Below are 15,844 nucleotides of genomic sequence, written 5' to 3'. Positions count from 1 at the left end.
AAATCAAGAAAAGGGAAGAATAGAAGGAAAGGAGAGGGTCTCTCAAAAGGAGGGTGCAAGTACAGTTTAAGGCTTGGTTTCTATACTAAAAACACAGGAGTATTAGGGAAATTATATATACTGAATGTGAAGACCTTTTCCTCATCTCAGCTCTCAGGGTGCTGTCAGCCAGGTTTATATCCTATACACAGTAGATTGAATGTGTTTTCTTTGGGAAATCTGAATAGCCCAAGGGAAAAGTCTTAAGTATACTCACAGTGAGGTAACCCAGTGAAACCACCCAGTTCAGAAGCCCTATATTGAAAGACATAGGAGATACACCCTATCCACCTACTGCTCAGAATTTCTAAATAACTCATAAATATCAGCTGAAAGTATCACAGGACATCTGAAGAAAACTAAAGTTGAATAAAACTACTTGGTAAAAATAGAGATATTACAAGGGTAAGAAAACTTAAAAAATCTATTATTTCCTCAGACAGTAAAATAAAATAATACATGAAACAAAACCAGGATGCTTATAAGGAGAAAAAATAGATTAAAATTTAATAGGAAAAGAAAAGATGTGCCCTGACTGGTTGGCCTGCAGACTGAAAGGTCCCAGGTTCGATTCCAGTCAAGGGCATGTACCTTTGTTGCGGGCACATCCCCAGTAGGAGGGTGTGCAGGAGGCAGCTGATCGATGTTTCTCTCTCATCGATGTTTCTAACTCTCTATTCCTCTCCCTTCCTCTCTGTAAAAAATCAGTAAAATATATTTAAAAAAAAAAAAGAAAGAAAAGACATAATAAAAGTGCTAGGAAAATAGGTTTGGGAAATCTAGGAAGCAGGGCAAAAAGAAAAGATAACCAGTCCAGGAAGTCAGACACCACATTTAAATCAAACAACCAAAAAAACCTGAGGAGTGGAAATCAAATAATTTAAGATTTCCCAGAACTGAATGTCATGAGTTTTAGATGAAGAGGTCTGACTCCTGTAATATAATGACAGAAACACCTACATTTATTTCACATTACTGTGAAATACACTGGGAACAAAACTACTTCTCAACAGCATCATTAGAAGCAAAAAGGTATTGGAGAAAGACTGTGACATGCCTAAGCAAAAATTATTTCCAACTAGAATTCTGTACCCGACTAAACCATCTATTAAAGGTAAACATAGACTAAAGACATTTTTATGTATCACAAAGTCTCTAAAAGGAATAACCCAAGAAAAAAAACAACATAGAATCCAGGAAACACAAAGGAAAGATGAAAAGAGTCCCCAAGATAATAGTGAATGAGAGCTCAGGATGATAGCTATGCATGAGTCACAGAGGGCAATCAATCCAAATTGGAGCATGTGAGAACGCTTCAGAAAATGTGTATCCAAACAAAATGAATTTGATAAAATGCCTGATGTGTTTTAATTTATTGAAAATTAGGGCAGAGTTTCTGATCAGTGATAAGTATATAGAAAACTAAGCATAAGAAAACAAAATTATTAATTCTAGTGAAAATAAAAGATATACAAGGAAGGAAAAGTAATCATGTTCAAAATTTATGTAGTAGCTAGATGCCCATCAAGTGAAATTGCATGGCCCCGCCCACCCACGCAGCCTTGCTGTGCTTGTAGTCCCGCCCACCCATGCATGCCCTGCCACGCTCATAGCCCTGCCCAGCCACTGTGCAGCCCCACCCACATGCACCGGTCTTTGGTGGTATGGCATTAGGGCCACAGGCCTTTTATCCTATATAATAGAGGTAATATGCAAATTAACCCTCATGCCCTCACAAGATGGCTGCCTACAACCAGGCTGGCAAGGGGGTTAGTGAGGGACGACCAAACTACTGAACAAGCAGGCTGTGTGGGGCAACCAGGCCGGCAGGGAGGTTAGTGAGGGACGACCAAACAACTAAACAAGAAGGCTGCGTCGGGCAACCAGGCTGGCAGGGGGTTAGTGAGGGACGACTAAGGACTGAACAGCAGGCTGTGTGGGGTGACCAGGCTGGTGGGGGCGCCATGAGGGGCAACCAGGCCGGCATGGGGGGAAGTTGGGGGCGACCAGGCCAGCAGGGGGGGCAGTTGGGGACGATTAGGCTGGCGGAGGGCACAGCTGGGGGAGATCAGGCCAGTGGGAGGGCAGTTAGGGGCAACAAGGCTGGCAAGCAGGGAGGGGGCAGTTGGGGGCAACCTGGGCAGCAGCGGGGGTCAGTTAGGGGCAACCAGGCCGGCAGGGGTGTCAGTTAGGGGCGATCAGGCCGGCACACAGAGACAGTGGAGGCAATCAGGCCAGCGGGAGGGGGTGGGGGGGGGGCGCAGTTAGGGATGACCAGGCAGGCAGGCAGGTGAGTGATTAGGAGCCAGTGGTCCAGGATTGTGAGAGGGATGTCCGACTGCCGGTTTAGGCCCGATCCGGGATGGGGCCTAAACCGGCAGTCAGACATCCCCCGAGGAGTCCCAGATTAGAGAGAGTGCAGGCTGGGCTGACGGGACCCTCCCCCATCTCCCCGTGCACGAATTTCGTGCACTGGGCCTCTAGTAATATAGATAATGATGTAAACATGAACATTGACTTAACTGAAATTATGATATATTTTTTTCATCTTATTTATCATTTACACAATGGACTACTACACGCTATAATTTTATTTTTCAATTACAGGTTAACATTCAATATTTTTTATTAGTTTCCGGTGTATAGCATTTAGACCAGGGGTCCTCAAACTACGGCCCGCGGGCCACATGCGGCCCGCCGAAAACATTTATCTGGCCCGCCGGGTGTTTTTGCCGTCGCTGCCTGTTGCTTAGCAGCCGACTAGTTTTCTTTTAAACTATAGTCCGGCCCTCCAACAGTCTGAGGGACAGTGAACTGGCCCCCTGTTTAAAAAGCTTGAGGACCCCTGATTTAGACAGTCATATGCTTTACAAAATGATCCCCCAATATTTCCAATACCAACCTGGTATCATACATAATTATTATAAGATTTTCCCTATGTGGTACTTTACATCACCATGACTATTTTGTAATTAATATTTGGGTGTTTGGTGATATGGAAAGTATGTGGGTCTACAAGCAGTGAAAGAGCTAAATCTCTACCTTCCATACAAGAAAGTCATTGAATAATACCTGTATCTGAAAAATCACAGAGAAGTAGATGGAGATAAGCATCTAAAGAAAAACATGGAAGAGTTAAAAGTTGTCTTTGGGGGTAAGGAAACCAGCAGAGAAAGAGAGGTGTTTTTTTTTTGTTAATAATTCTTGTAAAAATGACACTTTAAAAAATAGAATTACATAAACTTTTTCTGGGAAACATCAAACTTTTAGTAAAAGCCTAAAAATACTTTAGGCTTTGCAGGCCATGAAGTCTATTGCAACTATTCACTTCTATAATTGGAAGCTATAGACAATACATAAACAAATGAATGTGACTGCATTTCAATAAAACTTTATTTATAGACCCTGAATTATGGATTTCATATGTCACAAAATATTTTTTTTAACTTTGTAACCAGATAAAAGGTAAAAAAGCCTACTCTTAACTCGAAAACCATTCAAAAATAGGCAGCAAGCTAGACTTGGCCTGAGGGCCATAATTTGCCAACCCTTGCCTTAAACCAGCGATTTTCAACCAGTGTGCCATTACACACTGGTGTGCTGCAGGAATTTTAAAACATGCACTACCTGACTATTTAGACAGGAGCACTGACCTCTTTTCCCTTAGATCAGTGGTCAACAAATTCAATAGTCAGCAGAGCCAAATATCAACAGTACAATGATTAAAATTTCTTTTGAGAGCCAAATTTTTTAAACTTAAACTATATAGGTAGGTACATTGTTATTAACTTAATTAGGGTACTCCTAAGGCTTAGGAAGAGCCACACTCAAGGGGCCAAAAAGCCGCATGTGACTCGCGAGCCGCAGTGTGCCGACCATGGCCTTAGATTGTCAAATAAAAAAATGACAACAGCCAACACAATAGCTATCTGGTGTGCTGCAGAATTTTAGCAATTTGTTTATGTGTGTCATGAGATGAAAATCATTGCCTTAAACAATGTGAACTTCAATGGGAAAAAAAAAAACTGCAAAGAAGGGAGAATAGTGAAAAAAATAGGGCAGAATAATTTCAAATTTGTCTCCAAATCTTGCCTTTTAACAAGATTTTCTGTTTTACCAGAATTCCATTCTAAAGGAAATGAGGAAGAACATTCATTTACAAAGCTTTAACTTATAGATTATCTCTTGGATCTTTACAATCTGTAGGCTAAGTAGAATTAGGGTCACTGTTTCTGTCCTATAGAGATAAGGGACTAGCATTGAAACTAGAACTCAGTGCTTATTTCCTGTTTTTCCTCTTTATTGTTTATGCACAGATAATACATGAATATATCCTTGTAAAATATGAAAATACTACAGAAGAATGTAACTAAAAAGTAATTATTTTCTCTCATCCCTGTCATAGCCCCATCCCTCTCCTCATACACACTGAGTTAACAGCTATTGCAGTATTGTTGCCTCCATATTTTGTTGTAAGAAGAAATTAGTTCTATTAGGGAAGAAAAATCATAAATCTTTTTTTTCCCCAGACTCTTAAATTTCTAGCAAAGTGCCGTACAAAAAAGAAACTATTTGCTCCTTGGCAAGGACTCAGAGAACTCACTGATGCACGTAGAGTTGAACTGAAGCAACATGTTGATGACTATGTCAGAAGACATCCAGTATGTAGTTTTCTATCCTATATCAGTGTTTCATTATTTTAGTACATGATATTTGCCAACAAAGCATTGTCTCAGATGGATATGTACATATATTGATGGTGTAAGGCAAAGCAGTTGCTTTATCATAGAGTTAATGGATTTAGAGTCTTCTCTATAATTTTATGGACCAGAGATGTGTAGTCAGTTATACAGGAGGGACTTTGCTTCCAGTCAGTTATTTTCCATACTGCATTAGCAAGACTGTCTCCACATTCACACCAACATTTGTTATTTTTACATCCTAATAGGTGAAGTGGTATTGTAATTTGGATTTGCATTTCCCTGATGACCAGTGATTTTAAGCATCTTTTCATGTTTTTATTGGCCTTTTTTAAATCTTTTTGGAGAAATGTCTATTCAGGTTCTTTGTTTATGTTATAAGTAGATTGTTTTGTTGTTGAGTTTTAGGAGTTCTCTATATATTTTGGATATTAATCCCTTATCAGACACATGATTGCAAATATTTTCTCCCATTCTTTGGGCTTCCTTTTTAATTTATGGATAGTGTAAAACTTTGATTGCACAAAAGTTTTAATTTTGATGAAGACTAGTTTGTCTTTGTCTTCTTTTGTAGTCTGTGCCTTCAGTTTTATATCCAAGAAATCATTGCAAAATCCAATGTCAAGTTTTCCTCCATTTTTTTTCTATAAGTTTGTTTTAGCTCTTACATTTAGATCTTTAATGTCCCTTTTTTTTAATGCATTATGTGATTCTGGTGCATACTCCTGTTTAAAAAATAAGCCCTAGCTGGTTTGGCTCAGTGGATAGAGCATTGCCCTGTGGACTCAAGGGTCTCCGGTTCAATTCCGGGCAAGGGCACGTGCCTCGGTTTTGGGCTTAATCCCCAGTGGAGGGTATGCAGGAGGCAGCTGATCAATGATTCTTTTAAAGTTCTGCTTTAGCCATTTTGTAGTGCACTTGTTTAAAATTCCATGGCTGAAAAGTGAGATGTTAGCTGGAACAGAGCTGAATCCAAGATGCAGGAATTGGGATTTTTGTGGTGTTGGAAGCTTTAGCAGCTTTAAAGTTAAATTTCATTCTTCTCCAAACTAATTAGTTAAGTTCCCTTTAAAGTAGCTGACTGGCCAAAAGAACATGATCCTTTAGCTGATTTTGTCCTTGTTCTATGAAATCAGAAGCAGTTACAAGATGGCTTAGATAAGTTTGGGAATTGTAATATAACAAAGATAGTCTTATCAGGTGGGGTCTAGAACAGACGGGTTGGCCTTGTTACTTCTCTTCCAAGCCATGTCTTCACCAAACCATTTATAATTTTTACTATAATTTCTAGGTCTTCTCCCTTCTCCCAGAATACCATACTGTGTGAGGAAGTGAGGCATAGGAGCATACCAAAAAGAAACTTCCCCACCTGTATTTTCATCTAAAGCTGCTTTTAAGAGTCTATTTAAATGCTTGCACAAGAATAGAAGGTGGACATCAGTCATAACAATAAACTAATAGATAAGAGACAAGCATTCTGGAACCTCTGCTAAGTAGTTGAGGGAAACATACTTTGGTATATATGTCCTTCCTGTGACAATTTTTTTATGTCCTCTGTTTCAAGAGCTCTCAGATGTCAGATGTGGCCAGCAGAGAGCTCCATTCCCAAGCACAAGAACGACTACAACACTACTTCATGGGCAGAGCCCTAGAAGATAGAGCCCAACAGCACAGAGATGCTCTGAAGGCGCAGATCAGTACCAACATTGAGCAGTTAATGAGTATGTGCTCATTCCATTTTTATTTTCTAAAAGGAACCTTTACAAGATTTTGTGATATTAAAAATCTTCAGAAGGAAAACACCGTTTAGTGATCTTTTAGTCCATCTCCTATCCTTAGAAATTTCTACTTCTAGGGCATACCAACACCCAGTGTTTCCAAATGATGCAGATCCCATAACCTCCTTCTTGACTACTTCCTCCAGCCTTTCTATCATTCATGTGCATCAACTCAGACAAAGTTATTCACTTTAAAGATATTAATACCAGGCATAGCTGGTTTAACTCAGATAAAGCATCGGCCTGTGGAATGAAGGGTCATAGGTTTAATTACGGCCAGGGCACATGCCCAGGTTGCAGGCTTGATCCCGGTGGGCTGTACAGGAGGCAGCTAATCAATGATATTCTCTCTCATCATTGATTTTTCTCCCTCTCCCTTCCTCTCTGAAATCAATTTTAAAAAAAGAAGTTACTAAGACCTACTAGCCAGATTCTATTATGTAGTCTCAAAAGCTGTTGATCATATTTTAGAAGTAGATGATAGCAGTGGTTACAGTGCCATTTTATAATTTTTAATGACGGGCTTTCACAAAATTGAATTTATCTAATCATCACTGGTGCATTTAATGAGATATCCCATCTGTGAAGCCATAGTGTTTCAGTCAGCCTCTAAAACACTTGAAATATATGTGGAGCAGAGGGGGCTGGGGTCCTCTATTTAATGACATTACTTGAAAGTTTTGTATTTTTGAATGAATAAGTGGCTATAACTGAGACTCTCATCTGAAGGATGGAGTTCTGCTATTATTTTAAATATTCCTGCTTATAAATAAATCTGCATCTTATTTTATTCTTTTAAACACAGAATGAGGGAGTTGGGTGCAGTTCCTGCCAGCCACGCCACAACTACAACTTGTGAATAGTTACATGCCATCTAGACTTAGCAATGATGATAGATTCAGAGTTAGAACTCTGTCCCTGCCTGTTATTGCAGAATTTTGACTCTGTAGTTTCCAAGTTCCTCCTTGTTTGTATAGAACTCTTCCACTTACCTGTTTATTTTCTATTTACTACAGAGGCACCAAGTCTGAAGGAGGCAGAAGGGAAAGAACCTGAGCTCTTCCTAAGTAGATCCAGACCTGTGGCGGCCAAGGCCAAGCAGGCCCATCTCACCACTCTGAAGCATATACAAGCACCCTGGTGGAAAAAGCTCGGGGAAGAAGCAGGAGATGAGATTGATGTCCCAAAGGATGAGCTTAGTATAGAATTAGGAACTTTATTCATTGGTGGAACCAAACCGCCTTAACGAGTTATCCTGAGAAATGATATAAATCCTACATTTCAGGAGATTATATTGGCCTGCCTCTGGCATGCTTTGACAAAACTTATGGTTTTTTAGAGGTTCTAAGCAAAGAGTTACCTTCTACCTCTATCTCAGTTGTTTTTCTTTTTTTTTTCACACACCTCCATCTCTGGCCACACACACAAATTGGTGTGGCTTTTATTGTGGAACTAAACTGAGCATGTCATTCTACTGCTTTTATAAAATGTGACATTTCTCTTTTTGTTTCTGCTGTTGTCCAACTAAAGTTGTTTTCAAAATAAATATCTTCAACAGTTCTGAAAAATTTGTCAGACTTACTTCAACTTTTCACATTTATTATTAAAATTCCTATTCTATGAATACAGAAAGTGTACTCTTGGCCTTTATTAAAGTAAGGAAAAGGTCAACTGATAGACATTTAACTATTTTCTACAAAATACTGTTTGAACTCAATTTCTATCTTGTTATTTCTAGAAGGAACTACATTTAAAAAATCCTAGGATTCAATGCAATAAAAAATGTCTCCATATAAAAACTGCGTTCTTTCTATAAGAAATATAAAGCCCACCATTTCCTTATTTGTCTTGTCTCCTAGGAATCTCAGAGCTAAATATAATGCTTAATTTCTGTTATGTTCCTAGGTACCTATATGATTATTTGGTTCCAACCTAATAATTTCTGATAATCCCTATTTATCTTTGTGTTTTAATAGCAAAAGCCACCACTATTTATGTTTGTTAACAATACAGAATTTAAGTTAAAATCAATTAGCAAATCATGGACTCCATATAAGGAACGATGGAGTGTGTGTTTTTTATAAATGAGTGGTAATACCAGTATTTCGGGATGGAAAGACCAAATAGCATAATGTCCATTCCCAAAGTTGAGTTTAGTAAAATTCTAGTCAAAATCCTAAAATAATTTTTATTAATAATTGGAAAATAAATGTACAAAAATTCATCTGTGAATAAGCAAATGAGAGTTCTGATTTCACTTAGAATGTAGAAAGCTACATGAGAATGTTGTTCCTACCTTAAAATAAGTGCTAGGTAATCTACAAAAATAACTTTTTTTTAGCCTATCAGTTAAAGCCTCAAGAAAACTAAGTAAATTGAGATAGGGCTCAGTATCTGTGAAATGAACTATTTCATAGTTAGTAGAGCATTGGAGACAAAGGTAACAGGATAAGAAATGATAGTAACTAAAATTCTAGCAAATTCTTAAAGGCCAAGTGTGGGGTAGCATGTCAGAATATCAGAAGTTTCAGATAGAAGGAGAATTTAGACCTCTACTAAATACAAGAACCTTTGGGAGCAGGTAGGAGGCCTGAAGAGATGCCCTTAGTGGTGCAGGCAAACATGAAGTAATAGGCTGCTACTTACTGGTTGATTGACATGCCCAAAGCATCACCCACTTTCCCAAACCCTTGCCTTAAAGCTGCAATCACAGGGGCAGCAAGCCCTCTAACCTCCAAAGCGCAGATAAAATTCCATTGCACATAAGGAACGAATAGAAATAAAATCTGTCTCGGGGGGGCGGGATAGGAAACACTAGACCCAGACACAAGTAGAAATCCAGGGATAGAAACAAAACCCTCCACTCCTGGGAGGGGCAGGAAATCATCTTGGGCTCAGAAATCCTACACCAATAGAAACCAGAGGTCTGCTAATGCTGGGGAGGAAACTCCTGCTAAAGACCAGCCACAGCAATTTGCCATGGGGTAGAATGGTAGAAACCCTGAGGAATCCCCACCCCAACCCCAGGAAGAAGAGACCTGGCCTAAAATTTAGGCTGGATCAGGACAACAGACCACCCATGTCTCAAAGACTAGCCTAGCACCAAGTAATAAGGAATAGTTTACTGCTAGGATAGGGAAAAGGTACTTGGAGAGAGAACCCCTCTGTGATAAAAGCATACAGGGATGACTAAAAGTAGAGGGTGGAGCAGGAACGCTGAGAACAGCTTTCAAGACCCCACTCTAAGCACAAGGTATCAGCAGCTAAAAAAAACTTGAAGCTGGTTCATTGAAGATAAAAAGAAAAGCAGCCCTGGCAGGTTTGATTCAGTGGATAGAGCCTCGGCCTGAGGACTGAAGGGTCCCAGGTTCGATTCCAGTCAAGGGCATGTACCTTGGTTGTGGGCACATCCCCAGTAGGGGGTGTGCAGGAGGCAGCTGATTGATGTTTCTCTCTCATCGATGTTTCTAACTCTATCCTTCTCCCTTCCTCTCTGTAAAAAAATCAATAAAATATATTTAAATATATATATATTTTAGAAAAAAAGAAAACCAAACCCAGCTAAACTGACTAGTTTAACTCAGTCCCCCCTGCAATACTGAAATACAATCTTTACTTTTAATTTTGACAATGCTGTCATGTTTACTATATTAAGTAAAAAAATAATTCTGTATTACTCAGATAAGAGTGAAAAAATCTAAGACACATAAAGTGACTTTATCAATAATTCTTTAATCAACAATTAGAATTTAATTTTGTTGGATTACTTGCTCACATCAGAACTCACTATATAAAAGAAAGTATATGTACTTTTAAATACAAATAATATATGAAATATACATACAAGTATGAAATATAAATTCTAAACATTTTTAAATTAATTTTAGAGAGGGAGAGAGAGAGAAACATCAATTGGCTGCCTCCTGCACTCCCCATACTGGGGATCAAGCCTGCAACCCGGGCATGTACCCTGACTAGGAATTGAGCCATCAGCGTCTCTGTACCTGGGAACCTGCTCAACTGAGTCACACCAGCCAAGGCTTTTTTTTTTTTTTTTTTTTTTTACATTTAGGACCCTATAGAGTGCCTAAAAATAGAAGTAGAAAATTCTGTAGTTAATACCAATTCTGTAGGAAAGCCACTCTGCATCATGTTCTTCATTTCAGTAATATCCATATCTATTGAGGTCAATTTCATATCATGGCAAAAGGGAATCTATATGAATGATTGCTGGACTGAATTTTAGTGATTAAATTTTGAAGGCCCACTCCAGATCTATTGAGTTGTAATTGATAAAATTGTATATCTTTAAAGTATCTAATATGATTGTTTCATATATGTATGCACTGTGAAATGATTAGCACAATTTGGTTAATTAATACATCTATCATCTCATATAGTTATGAGACACGTGTGTGTGGTGAGAATGCGTAGGATCTACTCTTACCAAATTTCAAATATTTAATGTGGTATTATTAACTGTTGTCACCATGCTGTATACTATATTAAATACCCAGAAGTTAATCTTATAACTGAAAGTTTGTACTCTTTAACCAGCATCTCCCAATTTCTTCCACCTCCCAGCCCCTGGTAACCACCATCACCATTATACTCCCTGTTTCTATGAATTTGACTTTTTTTTTAGATTCCACATATGAGTGAGATTATACAGTGGTTTTCTGTCTGGCTTATTTCACTCAGCAGGATGTCCTCCAGGTTCATCCACATGGTCACAAATGGCAGAATTTGCTTCTTTCTTGTGGCTGAATAATATTCTATTGTATATTTCATGTTCTTCAGATATATACCCAGAAGAAGAAATTGCTGGGTCATATGGTAATTTGATTTTTAATTTTTTGAGGAGCTCCATACTGTTTTCCATAATGGCTGTGCCAATTTACATTCCCACCAACAGTGTACAAGGGTCCCCTTTTCTTCACCTCCTCATCAACACTTGTTATCTCTTGTCTTTTTTATAAAAGTTTAAGAACTGCTGATCTAAGATGATAATTTCAGCATTAGTCTTTAACAATTGGTTCCTTACCCTGGTCTAGTTGAGAATTTAAGGAAATGGTATTCATAGACCCTTCATCAAATCATCCCACCTTACTCCAGGAATCTAATGATACTTCCTACTACTATTACTACTACTAAGTAATAGTTAACATTTATTGTGTGATAAGTGCTCATCTCTGCTAATTATTTTATGGTCATTATTTTATTTAATCCTTACAACAACCCTAATTTCTATTTTGCAAATGTGAAAACAACTATAGGAGGCATTGACTAACTTACCCAAGTTTAAATCCAGGTCTATATATCTCTAAAATGAACCACTTACTCATTTCAGTTAATCATTCCCTCACTCTCTTCATACTTGGGATTTATGTAGATATTTAATTGGTTGCATGAAAATGGCCCATTTGCCTTATGGAAGCCCTCATGAGCACTGGGATGGTGCATTATATACACTTAATAATTGCTAAATGACTTAGTTATCAATATTTGACCAAGTGTCTATAATGTAAAAGACACTGTGCTAGATGTAGAAGACAGTCTCTGCTAATGGTGCTTAGGTTCCAGTGAAAGATAACTATTAACAAGAGGAAGATTTACAGTGTTGCTACTGTTATTTTTCAGGGAGTGATGTTGGACGTGAGAGTCGATAACTTAGTCTGGGACTTGGACAGACGAAGCCTCTCAAGGAAGTGAATTGAAGAATAAACTGACTAGTTGAGGGAGAAGGAGGAGTGTTCTAGGCAGAGGGAATGAAAAAAATATATCTATTCAACCAGTTTACCGTTTACCATGAAGAGGTACTGAGTAACTATTTACTGAGTGTGGATTTGTCTAGCACACATGGAAAAGCGGGCTTGCCCTACTCTTAAGAGATCCAAGCAGTTTTAGTGCTCTGTATTTTCATGTGATGGTCACAAGAATAATAAGCATAGAAAGATTAAAAAAATAAAATGAATATGGATTGACTACATTGACTTCATGGAGTTCCCATAAGACAGAGAGAAGACAAGAGAGATAAGGCAAAGTCCTAAGATGGCCTTCTCTAGAATGTGCAGCCCTTAGCATTACATAGGCTTAAAAAGGAAGTCATAGCTTAATGGAAAAGACTGTTCCAGGGAGTAGACTCAACACCTGTGTCTGTACAGAACTCCTATAAGGTATTTTATTACTGGGTTATAAATTATGCAGCTAAATCATTCATATTAATCAGTCTGTATTTCTTGTGCCTGTCAGCCTAATTAAAATGTGTGTAAGAAAAGCGAATGAGAAGGCTGATAATCTTGAGGGCTGAGAGGAATAAGTCAGGAGACAAAAGGTAGGTTTGCATTTACTTCAAGAATCAGAAGGAAGGTTGCTAACTGCTTCTGGTTATACAAAATCCATAAATAACTTTGTGTTGACTGTAGGTTAAACACACCTTCCTAAATAGCATGCTTAGTACTTTAGTAGTAACAAGATATGTTAAAAATTTCTGATAAAAATCAAAGGGAGTTTATTGTGCAGGACACACCTAGGACAATTTAAGACAATTAGGAAGTCCATAGATTTTCTCACAGTATGTGCTTTATATGCAAATCTTCAAATTTATTAGTTATATCAGCAATGGTTGGGTGACGTTGTTAATCTTGGTGACGCTTTTTTTGCTAGGAATATTAATGAGGGTAGGCCTTAGTGATGTAGTCCTTGGAAGTTCCTATGAAGTATATCAGAGATGTCAGTTTGATATATAACTTGAGTTCTAGTGTTCTCATTGTGTTAGTACATTAACATATTAAATATAGCTGTATCCTGAGGAACATTTATAGTACTTGGGAGTTCTCCAAAAGGGGGGCCTGCCACATCTCCGAAGGTACATAAGAACATTCTTCAAATTGATGGGCTAGAGAAGTCCCCATTACAAAGCTTACTTAGAGGCCTGGGATTTGTTCTTAGCTCCTAAACAAAAAATTAGCCACACCAGAGCCTGGCACATAGTCTGTGCTTATAAGTATTTGTGAATAGGAGCTTTTAAGTTTTCTTTTCTTTGGTTTCAGATTCTTCACACCCTTGCCTTTGGGTGCCTTAGAAGGAGAAAGTCACAATTGCTCCTCAAATGACTTCCTCATCTATAATAATAAAAGTGTAACATGCTGATTAGACCGGATGACCTTCTGGATGAAGCCGGGGCTGCAAGCGAAGCCTGGGTCCCGGGTACCAGAGGGAAGCCGGTGCCCACAGCTGGGGTAAGAAAGGCCTACTCTTGCACGAATTTCGTGCATCGGGTCTGTAGTATACAATAAATGCTCAATGATGATTCATATAGAGGTAGTACCCGAGTTGTTGTGGCATGATTGCTGCTTCTCTACAAAACACTGTGGCTTCATCCCCTATAGACAACAACCCACTTGTTGAGCCATTCCCCACCCTTTGGTTATGATGGCTTCCAAGGTTTTCTGCCTGGCGCCACATGCTCCACGTAGTACCCAGAGCCTGCTGATTCTCTTGGAAAGACTTGAAGTTAAAAGAGGCCTCAGTCAATTCTGGAGAAGAGCCTATTCCCGTGGTCGGCAAACTGTGGCTCGCGAGCCACATGCGGCTCTTTGGCCCCTTGAGTGTGGCTCTTCCTAAGCCTTAGGAGTACCCTAATTAAGTTAATAACAATGTACCTACCTATATAGTTTAAGTTTAAAAAATTTGGCTCTCAAAAGAAATTTCAATCATTGTACTGTTGATATTTGGTTCTGTTGACCACTGGCCTATTCCATGCCTTTGAGTCAAACAACTCTAGCATTTCTAGCCTCAGAAGATACAGTGCAAGTTTTAACAGTGATCTTTGGCTGGGAGACAACCCTTGTCATCTCCTAGGCAAGGATACCTAGCTTCTATAGCTCTCCTATGTGCCAGGGTTCCTGCTTAGCCCTTTCCACCTTTGTGCAAACTGCTGCTGCTTGAGGATGCTTAGCCAGAACTGAAAGAAAGGCTATAGGTTCTTAATATCAAAGTAGGAGCAGAAAACAGCAAGTTTCTGAATCCCCCAGGCACCTCTGATGCTTCTGAGAAGACAGAAGCAAGGACATCTGCTCATTCTACACAGCCCTCCTAAAATCCAACCTAACACCTATCCTCCCCATCCCAAAGCTTATCCCAGCAGAAGGCAAGCTGATACTGCAGACAGAATAGATCCCTGAATTTCAATTTCTTCCATCCTCAAAGACAGACTACATACAGAGACCTGTGGAGACCAGAAGCCTGGAGCTAGGCACGAAAATATACATCAAGGGCTGCTGTACATAGTAAGTTTTAAGGAGTATAAGAGGATGAAATAAAGTCGTCAGGCCTGGTCTTAGTTTTCCTAAAACCAGTCCAGTCTCTCCATGGGTCTAATGCCTAATCAGTAGTTCCAACATTCCTAGGAGGCAATTCAGGAGAACAGAAGTCCCAATTCCTGTAGGAGGCCTCCTTCAACATCTGTTTCTAGGAGTCAATTGGTATGAAGAATGGCTACTAGTATCAACTGTTACGTGGAGACAAATAGTCTAAAATCTATCCCATGTCATATTGGCCTCCTAGGGACACCAGAACAGAGCCCAAACAACTTAGAGCAGCAATCCTCTGTACTCAGCATAGGTGTGACACCATCTGCTACAACGGTGTTCTGCCGGCAGGCCCTAGTCAAGAAATGAGCACCAAAATATGAATAATATCTCTGCACTTCCAGAGAAAACACCCATGACTCATTACCTATGAGCACTAGAAGAAAGGTATTTTCTTAGGCTTTGAGTATGGGGTGTTTGGTACATTCTGGATTCTTCAGGGATTTTTGTTGATATAGTGGAATATAACCAATTAAGAAGCCAGAAAGAAATTATTTAAATATAACACTGAGACTAGCTACATGAGAGGTATATATATCATCAGGGAGCAGTTTCAGCTGTTGATGCAGTCAGCTGGATGTCTCAGCCCTAAGCAGCTGCAGTTCATATTCAGCAACATTCCTTTGTTTACTGTCCTCAGCTAGAAGCTCTTGGAGAGCCTGCAGAAGACCTTCCAAACCTTGGCTCATGTCAGGCTCTGGAAGGGCAGCCCTGCACATTCCAAGTTTTGAGTACAAGAGGATGAAACAGAAGTTATTGGGCCTGGTCTGTTTTTCTAAAATTGCAGTCCCCTGCATACACTATACCTCTTCTCTGCTTATTTTTTCCCTAAGCATTTTGCCATCTACCATATTATTTATCTTCATTTTCTCTCCTCACTAAACTGAGTTCCAGAAAAGCAGGAATTTTTGCCTCTTGATCACAGCTATATCTTCAACAATATACAGTATACAGT

General features: G+C 39.1%; 1 protein-coding gene across 4 annotated transcripts in view; it reads left to right on the top strand.

Moving 5' to 3' along the window:
* The window catches only part of IQCB1 (IQ motif containing B1), a 52,276-nt gene extending 44,191 nt beyond the window's left edge, over positions 1 to 8,085 (top strand). For 3 of the 4 annotated variants that reach the window (XM_036350208.1, XM_036350206.1, XM_036350205.1), the window contains 3 exons: positions 4,569 to 4,700; positions 6,304 to 6,460; positions 7,534 to 8,085. In XM_036350208.1, the coding sequence (XP_036206101.1) occupies positions 4,569 to 4,700; positions 6,304 to 6,460; positions 7,534 to 7,763 (519 nt within the window). In that variant the 3' untranslated portion in view covers positions 7,764 to 8,085. The remainder of the gene's footprint in view (positions 1 to 4,568; positions 4,701 to 6,303; positions 6,461 to 7,533) is intronic. The other variant, XM_036350207.1, reaches the window with a different exon arrangement.
* Positions 8,086 to 15,844: the final 7,759 nt, after the last annotated feature.

The sequence above is a fragment of the Myotis myotis genome, unplaced genomic scaffold, assembly GCF_014108235.1.
Source record: "Myotis myotis isolate mMyoMyo1 unplaced genomic scaffold, mMyoMyo1.p scaffold_m19_p_2, whole genome shotgun sequence".
NCBI lineage: Eukaryota > Metazoa > Chordata > Mammalia > Chiroptera > Vespertilionidae > Myotis > Myotis myotis.
Note: the sequence above shows the minus strand (reverse complement) of the source record. Positions and strands in the feature narration are given on the sequence as shown.